This window comes from Ostrinia nubilalis, chromosome 10, assembly GCF_963855985.1.
Source record: "Ostrinia nubilalis chromosome 10, ilOstNubi1.1, whole genome shotgun sequence".
Lineage (NCBI taxonomy): Eukaryota > Metazoa > Arthropoda > Insecta > Lepidoptera > Crambidae > Ostrinia > Ostrinia nubilalis.
The window spans coordinates 11,341,369-11,352,455 of NC_087097.1; the positions used below are offsets into that span (position 1 = coordinate 11,341,369).

The window sequence follows — 11,087 nt, forward strand, 5'->3', positions numbered from 1 at the left end:
TAGTCCTTGAACTTTAGTAAAGGGTTTTAAAAACAAAGAGCATGGTATAATCACATATTTTAATATGTAAAGTAGTAAAGTTGATCCTACTGTCTAGGGACAAGCAGGATCACACGCATTTAGTCTTAACCCAACAAAGGAAAAAAATAATTTTGTTATTGCTATTTAACTTATCATCTATATTTACATTACATCACCAAAACTAACTTCATTTTCTTAGGAAATAATAAATATACAAATTACGCTTGTATTATTCTAATAATAGATTAACATTGTATTTAATTGTCAACAGAAAAAAAATAATGCATTCTTAATTGTGAAAATTCTGGCAAGATTTAAACAGCAGATTTTTCAATCAGTCGGTAAACCATGCCAGGATAAGTATTTTCCTTATTATGTACATCACTATTAGTTGATTACATAAGCAAGATTTATACAAGTATTTAGTGCTAAATCAAGGTATTACATTAATGTAAAAATAGTTTAAATTGGGGAGGATTTTTTTATCAATCATCGTCAGGCTCTTCAGTTGTGTAGTTATTATCTTCATCTGAATGGTCACTGTCATTACTTACATCTAAACGTGGTTTCTTCACCAGAAGTCCCTGCTTTTGCAACTTCTCTATTGCTTCTAAAGTGTTCCGCTTTGAAGCACTCTGTTCACTAGACTCACATTTTTCTTCAACTTTTGAAGCTTTCATTTGACTAGTTTTCACTACTTTTAAACCAGACATGCTATTCAGCCTTTCCAGCTGTTGCGTGCTGGCGCTCATTTCCGATCTCATTTGTGTAGAAGTCACAACTTTGCTACCTTTGACAGTCTTCGTTGCGGAGCTAAAGTTAGATTTACTCATTTGCGAAGATGAATATTGAACAACTGCTTCACTGCTTTGGTCATTAGTAAAAGTCGGGATGTCAGATACAGGAATCAAAGATTCTTTCGGTTTTTTGAAACAGCTAAAATGTCCAGCAGGCTCATCAGTAGGCCTTTTTGTCGTATTCACTGCATGTGGAGACATTTTAAATTGTTTCTGTTGGTTTCCTGACGTCGAAGGTACAGCCTTCTTTGGGCCCGCCATTCTAGGGCGACTCATCCTTGCTGTATTCGTTGCCGGTCTCACAGGAACTAATTGGTTGCAGGGCCTCACAGGAACGATTTGATTCGATGGCCTTACTGGGACAATTTGATTGGAAGGCCGAATAGGAACAATTTGATTGGAAGGGCGAACAGGGACCATCTGATTGGAAGGTCTTACTGGAACTAGCTGATTAGACGGCCTGACGGGAGTGCCAATTGGCGGTCTATTAACTGCTGCACCCTTAACTTTAGTCCCCGCAGGAGGCGTTGCCTGCTTGACCGTAACACCCTGGAAATTTTTTACTTGATTGGACGACTTCATTCCTTGCACCCTTTGATTACTTTGAACGTTTTGAACCTCTTGCTTAACAGTTTGGTTCACTGTTTTAATAGTTTTGGTAACAGTGGTCGTAATTTCTTGAATAACTGTTTTTGTTTGAAAGGTTTTAACAGTCACTTCTTTATTTACAGTATTTTGTTGGCTACATGAGGCGGTGTTCTGATTCACCGACCGAGTTATTTGTGACGCGTTCTTTATTTTTTTGTTTACGGCAGTTTCCACCGCATCTCGAGTTTCGGGTTTTGATTGCTTGAAAGGTTTTATCGAGAGATCTGTATTCAACATTGGTTTAGTTTGGTCAAGTTTAGGCGCTGTTCCCTTTTTTTCAGACAGTGACTTGATGGTTATGTTTTTATTCATATTCTGTAAATTTAGCATTTGGGCTGTGATGTTCGTTGGCTTTTTGAGTGTACTGGATTTGATATGGTATTCGAGATCAGATAAGTTGCCATCAGGATCGTCGTCGAAGTCATGGTCATCATCGTCGCTGTGTGGTTCTGCAGGAGACGTTACAGGGACAATTTCATTCATGTCTACTTGATCCGCCATATCATCATCGCTCATTCCGTTATCTTCAGTTATTTCTGATATTTTTACGCCGCCTTTGTAGGAGTCAGAGTCGCTGTCGCCGGCGTTGTCCGGATCTTCATCGAACGTGTCTTTGGGGTCTTGGTCTTTACCAGACTTAACTGATAGACTTGGGGAAGGTATCCCCGATTTAATTGTAATATGTTTACTCAATCCCTTCAAAGTCTTTTGAAGATTATCATTTTTTAGTGCTTGCGTCTGTTTGTTAGGAGGTATTAAATTATTTAATGTTTGGTTATCATCGTCTTCGTCTTCAGAAAATTGAGATAAGGAAAAAGGTACTTTACTAGGCATTTTCTCAACTTTTATTTGTTGAACATTATTTTTTCTCAATGGCGATCCTTGCTGATTTATACTTTTTACATTGACACTTTGACTGATATTTTTTAATTTCTCTATGGATTTAATAGGTGTATTTTCACTTACATTTGGTTTTGAAGGGGGAGTGTTAATCGAAGGTACTTCATCATCAGAATCATCAATATTAAAAATTTCTACTTCTTGTTCTTTTTCTATTTTCTTGACTAAGTTTGGAACAATATTTCTCTTAATGGGTGCATTACTTTCTTGCACCTTACTTTTTATTGTGCTAACCGGTTTAGCTGTGACATTAGATAGATGTTTTAGGAGATCAATATTTGATGATTTCAAAGTCTCTTTTTCATTAGTAACTTTCAGGTTTTGAAGGGTTTTTGTGACTGGTGAAGATTGTGACTTAGAATCTAGATTTTTAGATAGACAAGTTCCTTTAGCTGCGTTAGAAACATTAAGTACTGATGCATTTTTTTCTAACGTATTATTGGTTTCTTCTTCATCATCCGAATCCATATCTTTGTCATTTTTCGGCGAATGTGACAAAGATTTGATCGTAATGTTCTTACTCAACTTTTTCAAATGTTCTAATTTATTTAATGGACTTTCATTTTTTTCCTTAACCGGTTCAGGGTAGATTTCTTTTTGTTTTTCAGGCGTCTGTATTTCGTCTTTTTCATCTAAATCGGAATCATTTTGTGGTTCAAGAAAACTAGAAACTTTTTGTTCAGTAGGTGTTGGCGCTGGCGAAGCTGGAGCAGATCCTTTTTTGGAAGAAACTGGTTTAATTGTGATCAGATGACTTAAGTGTTTCAGAGCATTAAGAGTATTGTTCTGATCTACAGGACTTTTTGAGTTCCTTTCTAAATCACATTCAGTCTTATCTTCAGTATTATTTATACTTCCATTTTTTGCGGTAATTGCATCTTCCATGTTAGAAATCGTCGAACAAGGAGGCTTTTCAGAAATAAGCTTATTTTTAGAATGTAGCGGTATGACGGTTTTCTGGGTTATATTCTTTTCTTCATTAAAATTGTCTTTTTCGACATGGTCATGGTCATGCCTATCTTCATCGTCGTCACTTTTATTACTTGCACTAGCCTCTTCTTTCTTAGGACAGATAACATCATTGTGCACACTATCATCACGGTAATTATTTTGTGCTATTGTTTGCGCCGTTTTAACTTTCGAAGTTGATTCTTCCTTGGCTTCATTTTCGGAAGATGTAGTTTCACTTGGCACATTAACATCGCATTCTACTTCTATGTTCTCTGGTGTCGGTCCTCTTTCACAAAGATTTGTTTGGTCATCACTGGTTTTAAAGGATTTATCGTTCTCTTCAGATTCCTCAGCATTTTCTTGAGATGAAATCTTTTTCACGATTTTTATTTGATTATTGCTCTGATTGATCAACTTTGATAAAACTTCATCAGATGTGGACTGTATTTGTGTTGAGGATTTATTCTCAATTGCAGGTATTTTAGTTAGTACTTTATCGCCTACAACTATTTTCTGCAGCATTGGTTTTTTCGTAGGTTTCATTTTAACTATAATACCTTGCTTTTTAAGTTTCTCTAAATTTGATGACTCTAATGATTTGATTGCAGCCATTGTTGGTTTCTTTTGCTTTAACCTTTTTGTAACTACTTGTCTTGGAACTTCTTCTACACCCTGAAAGTCCAAACCTTCTCCAAATACATCTTTATTCATATTCAAAAATTCATTTAGTGTGATAGCAGACTTCTTTGATTTTTTATGTTTTTTGTGCTTTTTGGTTTTAACCCTATGTTCATCTTCTGTTTTGTCGAGGGAGTTACCAATAGCTCTCTCTAGAAATGTTTCCTGAAACAATTATTTTCTTTGATTTATCTATATAGGAGCAAAACATTACCAGATCCAAGATGTACCAGTAAGTAAGTACTGATTGATGAGTCTAAAATATGTCTATAAGGTTTGAGTATGCAGTCTAGGCTATTTTGATTTGATAATATTCTTAAGAGTAATTTTAAATGCCTTCAAAACAACATTTGTGGTGCAAAATCAATTACTTACCACACCAACAGCTTGCATTTCACTTTCTATATCTTGGGGCTCAGCATTTTCAACTTTCTCCATTTGTGGTGGGACAGTCTCTAAAGAAAACTCTGTCAATTGCTCAAACCTAAAATAATTTACATTTATAATAAAACTGGCATTCATGTGATTCAAAAGGTTAATATAAATATTTATGTAGAATATTTACATTTCATTTTTCTCACTGTACAAGTCTTCTTTGCTGTGAAATGTAATGTGTAATTCATATGCATCTAAATGAAAGAAGATTGCATCACAGACTGGACATCGTAACACATCTTCAGGGCTCTGATTCTCATCACTGTGGTCATCATTTATGTGTTTCTGTAAGTAAACAAATAATTATTAACTACAAACTAGTAAATTAAGATCTTAGTTTTACTACTAATTCTTTTTAATTTTGCTCTTGATACAGAAGATAAAAACATGCAGTGCATGACTCAAAAAGTTAATACTTACATGTAGGTTAACTTTGTTGTCATATTCATCCCCACAAAAAGAGCAATAATATATTTGTAACACAACATTCTGTAAAATAAAATGAGGTCAATAAGTAAATAAAATTCATCAAAATTAATAATACACACTATTTAGCAGAACAATAGATTTTATTGCATAAAATGTAGCATAATACCAAAAGGTAAATAAGAAGACTTTCAAGAAATTCAACAATTTTATACACAACATAAACATTAGCAGCTACTGTGGTAAAGTGTGTGAGGGGTGAACATAGGGCAGTAGCGTCTGAGCTCTTTTTAGGATTACTTAATTTTAGTTATGCCTAAAATGCCTGTGATTTTCTCAATAATTACCTGTGGGCACATCTTCAATTTTTTTGACTGACCAATACTAGGTAAGTCTGTGTCTTGTCTATGGAAAAACTTATTGTGGTATAACATGGCAGATGGCATGAAGAAGTCAACGTTACAAGCGTCACAGTGGAAGTGGCTGTCGTCTGTCTGCTCTGCATCCACATGATTTGATTGCAAATGCTTGTTGTATAGGTGCTGAAAATATAAAAATAGGTCTTATTTATTATTAATAGTATAAACCTTCTACATCCAGTAAAAAACATCCAATACATTATCTATTCTATCAATAAACATCAATAAAGAAATAAAATTGCCACTGACTAAAACACACTGTGCATAGTGATAATAGAGATAAGAGGCAAGGGGGGAGAAGTGGGGAGGGGGCACAGTTCTTTATTACTGGTCAAAATCCACATAGACTTATAACCTCACCTTCATTGTAAATAGTTTTCCACACCAAGGACAGAAGTATTTCGCATCGTGGTCAGGGTGCATCTTGTGTTTGTGAGTGATGGCTTTAGATATTGTAGGGAACATTTCGGAGCACACATCACAGCTAACCATTTCCACCTCTTCATTTTTTTTCGCAGCTGATGCTTGAGCCTCATTTTGTGGCCGGTTCTTTTTCAAACTTTGGTTAAACTTCGGATCACCATGTTTCCTGAAATTTATCAATGCTTCATCGTAAAAACGATAGGGTTTACAAATCTAATAACTATGTAATTTTTGTTTGATGGTAAATTTAGCAACTATAGATTTATGTACCTGAAGTGTATTTGTAAATCTTCCTTATTCACGAAGGTTTCCTTACAAAGTATACAATTAAATTCTTGTGTTGATGTCATTGTGGAAATTATAAGAAAATAAACTAATACGCGTCCGATCACACTGCACTCATCTTTGCTTTAATTTATAAACAGAACGTGTTTTCTAACTCATGCTACTTTACTAACTAGTTTTCTAATATTTTTCTCTGAAATGTATTAATCCTAAATTAATTACTTTATTAGAAATCCACACAAATCCATCCAAACAATCGCAAGCCATTTTACAATGCTACAACAATAATTTCCATTTTTGTTTGATCGTGGTTACGGATTTTTTGAAACTACTTTTGAATGTCACTTAGACCGATTGTCATTGGTCAGAAATAGTTTTGACGATTTCTATTGGTCATTAGAGATAGTTCTAAAAACTGCTATAGGCACTAAAAGCATAGTACCACTGTGGTGGCGCTGTTCTTGTGAATTCATTTATATTTGTACAAAACAGCATCCATAATTTTATGAAAGTACTATTTTATTTTAGACAGCGTGTTAGTTATATTAAAACAAAGAACACAATCTAAGGCTTGTTACATCTCTGCGAGATTTAATAACGTATTAACGTTAAAAACCGTTACAAATATTGTATATTAGCGTTTGAGTTATTGTATGTTTATGTCGCTCAACAAAAATTGAGGCGAAGTGCGAACATGTACTGACACCGATGTAATATTTGAATACAGAACACAAACAAAGTTAAAAAGCTAGCTAGCTTCTAGCTACCGCACTCTTCTTTGTTTGCAAGCAGGATAGACAACATTTTTTTCAGTCCGAAATCCGAATACACAATAATATGTCGGCGTTGACAGCATTACAGATACAAATTTTTGCTTGTGTTGATGGCCTCAACTCTCGTTACGCGACCTATAATGATAATGAATATTAAACGAAAAATTCTCATTTCAGGGTAAATAATATACAAAAATGGCAAAGTTATATAAAGCCATGTTTAATTCAATGCGCTTATATTCTAGTAATATTGGAAAAGTTAAATCTCAAAAATATGTCCTAACCAAATACTTTCAAGGAGAACCTAAAAAATCTGACTTCAAAATAATAGAAGAAGAACTTCCGGAGCTGCAAGATGGTGGTAAGTAAACTAAGACAAGGTGTTAATACTATTTATTGTACAAGTTTTGGCCTCCATTATGCAATCCACTCAACATTTTTTCTTAATTGATTTTCAGAAATACTGACTGAGGCTGAATATTTAAGCGTTGATCCTTACATGCGTGCTTATATGATTGGTTATAAATTACCAACGGATATGATAGGCGGACAAGTTGCTAAGTAATTTTTGCAATAACTAGTACCATTATTATTATGATATTATTATTGACTTCACGCGTATTTAACCTTTTTATACAACGTGTTCTTTTTGATTTCCTGGAACTCTAGGGCATTAATAAGACCACTTCAAAGAATGGAATGGCATTACATTTTTTGTTTTTTTCGACTTATTTTTTCATACGAAATTATTTAAAAACTGAAATAATTCATAATTTACATACACTTATCAATAAAAAGTGTGCACACAAAGAATAGTTGACAATTTTGAAAAAAAAAAAAACTAGATTGAATATAATCTAAATCTTATCTTATACAGGGTGTTAGGTAAATGGGTATATGAGCCGACACTAGCCCATGTTAACATGGGCATATAAATGGTATGGTGAAGTCAGAATTTTGATATCATCATTTTATTTTTTTTAAATTTTCATACAAAATAAATTTTATAAATACCGATTTGTATGAAAATTAAAATAATTAAAATGAAGATATCAATTTTCTGACTTCACCATACCATTTATATGACCATGTTAACATGGGCTAGTGTCCGCTCATATACCCATTTACCTAACACCCTGTATATCTTAGGTATCTTCTAAATCTAGAATCCACAATATCTTCAAAAATATGCTTTTAAAAACACATATTCCTAAGACTAACTAGTTTTCATTTATAGAATATTATACCCCTAAAATTTCCGGAAAACAAATGGAACACGTTGTACATAGAGTTATTAACCAACCTCTATGACGTTGTATTATAAAACATAAAAGCAATTATTTTATCAATGAACTTTGATTTTGTAAACTATACATACAGAGCACTAAAATAACATCAAGCATCATAGGTACTTATTTCTTGTCATAGGATCATTGCAAGTCGTCACGATAAGTTCCCTATCGGAAAATATGTTGCTGGGTCATTTGGTTGGCGGACACATACCATTTGCAAGCCTGAGGCTCCTCCACGGTTGGGTTTCTTGCCGCTAACATTGTTGCCCGATTTAAGTCCGCACTCCGTATCTCTTGGATTAGGAATATTGGGTATGCCCGGGTAAGGATAAGATTTATCTCTGATGACATAATTTTAATTATAGTATGTGCTCGCTCATAATATTTATCTGTCTGAGCCATATATTTATATAACTTATTAGTTAAAATGTTATTAATTCTCAAAATATATTTTAGGAATACTTCTTACTTTGGCCTAAAGGAGATATGTAAGCCAAAACCTGGGGAAACTATCGCAATAACTGGAGCTGCTGGTGCGGTAGGGTCACATGTGGGACAGATAGGGAAAATTATGGGTCTGTATTCTTAAAAATTAGTAAGTAGGTAAATAAATTTAATATGCACAGATTAAACCATATCCTTTTTGGTTCCAGGATGTCGAGTTATAGGTTTTGCTGGTACTGATGAGAAGTGCGACTATTTAACAAAAGAACTCGGATTTGATTATGCATTTAACTACAAGACAACCAATATTAAAAGTGCATTAAGGGAAGCAGCTCCTGACAGAGTGGACTGCTATTTTGATAACGTGAGTTGAGTTCCTTTAATTCTCATTAATTGTACCTATTCAATTTTGAATAACTATTAAGTAATAAATGTAACTAATATTTTTAGGTTGGTGGTGAAATCAGCTCTACTATAATGAGTCATATGAATCATTATGGTCGAGTTGCTGTGTGTGGTTCCATATCCTCTTATAATGATGCTACATTACCTAAAGGTAATTTTATTTATTTATGATTATATTATCGAATCTTCAAACTAACGGCTATGATTATTATCGTTTATCTTGATATTTTATATTACTTTTGTAATATTTCCAGTTACTATTCTTCAACCTGCAATAGTTTTCAAGGAGTTAAAGGTAGAAGGATTTTTAGTAAACAGATGGTTCAATCGGTGGGAAGAAGGTATTAATGCTAACTTGGATTGGTTGAAAGATGGTAAACTTAAATATCAAGAAAAAGTATACCATGGCTTTGACAATATGGTGGATGCTTTAGTTGGAATGCTTCGCGGAGAGAACACGGGCAAAGCTGTTGTCAAGGTCAAGTGAGGTAGAAATACTTATCATGAAATTAATTGATATGAAAATAAAGATGATCAATAAATTGTATTTTATTTATGCAGAATACATTTTTAGTAATAAAATTGGTCGCATATTATGTAACTGATACAACTAGGTCCTTAATACAACTTTCTAAAAAATGTCTGCGTCTGGCTGGGCCACCCTGTATGGAAGAAGATTATACGCTATTTATTTAATATGTAGATTATTGACCGATAACGGTAACGTTTTTTCCTACTTGTGTAACTGCCTTTAGCTTGATGTTTTTGTCAATTTTGTTGACAACTTGACACTGAGCCCCGATTACGGTAATTTTTAACGTCAACAATCCAGACACGCTTCTCGATTCTGCGATACGATTGGTCGTTCAACAGCGTACGTCAGCTGTTTTGACCAATCGTATCGCAGAATCAGAAACGCGTCTGGATTGTAGACGTTATAAAAGTTACCGTAATCAGCCCCCCTAGACAAAACGCACTTTTTGATCGAATCGAAAATCGAATCCGTCAAATTCCATACAAAAAAGGGGCTTTTCGACCACTTTTCGACTGGTTTGCGATTATAATGGCACTTTGTCTAGACCCACAGGGTTCTGCTCACAGATTAGAGAGTACATATGTCTAAAGGTTCTGCTTCCTTGTTGTTGACGTTTTTTGAGCGCGCGAGTCGAAGAATATTTTGTTTTCATTTCGTTTTTCAGTGATTTATTTGAATTAATGTAATGAAAACTTAAACATTAAATAAATATTGAAAGCATTGCTCTTACTAGCTCATTAGTAAAGTATTAAATGTTTGTTCGCAGACAATGACTTCTCTTAACCATATTTTTACTAAATATTCTGTTAATAATTCAGAATGTTCTGTTTATTATTATACTTTTGACTCTCCTCTTGGTGATATCACTGCTGTAGCTGACGACAGTTACCTGTATATGGTTTGCTTCGAAGATTCAAAGAACAATGAGAGCACCATTAAAAGTATATCCAAAAAGCTTTCTTGTAGCTTTGTTGAAGAAAAGAATGAAGTATTGATAAAATTTGAAGAAGAACTTGCCGCTTATTTAGACGGCAAGCTCAAGAAGTTCACTGTGCCATTAAAAATGATTGGCACAGACTTTCAAAAGGTATGAACTGAAATATTTTATACTTACCAAGTGGTATTTAAATTATAGACAGGTTGATCTAAAAGTTGATATAATATAAGGTTTAGATTAAAAACAAGTCATCCTTGGCTTTACTGACATAAATAACTATTTTAGGATGTTTGGAAGAAATTGTTGAAAATGCCGTATGGCTCAACTCAGACATACGGAGACCTAGCCAAATCACTTGGACGTTCAGCAAGTAGTTCTCGCGCTATAGGTGCAGCCTGCGGAGCCAATCCGCACCTTCTAGTAGTACCGTGCCATCGACTCGTTGCTTCCAACGCTAAAGGTGGAGGATTCAGCAGTGGAGTAGATAGGAAAGAATGGCTGTTAAATCATGAAAAGAAGAATATTTCGTAATTTACTTTTTGGAACATTAAATGTGCCTTGTTGTAACTTTTACCTCATTATTATGTGATCAAGTAGTATTTAAGTATGTCTTAAGTGTTTCTTAAATGTTATTATTATTAATAAATAGAGGATAATACTTCACAGTTTTATTAAAAAAATAAAATGTAATCACAAACATGTAGAAAAATTAAAAGGA

At 33.9% G+C, this 11,087-nt stretch overlaps 2 protein-coding genes and 1 long non-coding RNA gene across 3 annotated transcripts in view; 1 reads left to right on the forward strand and 2 right to left on the reverse strand.

Annotated features, from left to right (window-relative positions):
• Positions 1-11,087, reverse strand: part of LOC135075259 (uncharacterized) — a 173,773-nt gene that overhangs the window by 24,629 nt on the left and 138,057 nt on the right. The gene's annotated exons all lie outside the window — the stretch shown is intronic.
• Positions 46-6,908, reverse strand: LOC135075239 (uncharacterized). Its single transcript, XM_063969611.1, has 7 exons — positions 5,969-6,908; positions 5,636-5,864; positions 5,204-5,398; positions 4,851-4,919; positions 4,561-4,715; positions 4,371-4,479; positions 46-4,160 (listed from the first exon to the last, which is right to left on the reverse strand). Exons 1-7 carry the CDS (start codon positions 6,046-6,048, stop codon positions 507-509), a joined length of 4,491 nt encoding a protein of 1,496 aa, XP_063825681.1. The 5' UTR covers positions 6,049-6,908; the 3' UTR covers positions 46-506.
• Positions 5,615-9,439, forward strand: LOC135075251 (prostaglandin reductase 1-like). The gene is made up of 8 exons (XM_063969630.1): positions 5,615-5,707; positions 6,934-7,117; positions 7,215-7,317; positions 8,185-8,370; positions 8,505-8,623; positions 8,702-8,856; positions 8,943-9,048; positions 9,152-9,439. The coding sequence occupies exons 2-8, from the start codon at positions 6,952-6,954 to the stop codon at positions 9,382-9,384; spliced, it is 1,068 nt and encodes a 355-aa protein (XP_063825700.1). The 5' UTR covers positions 5,615-5,707; positions 6,934-6,951; the 3' UTR covers positions 9,385-9,439.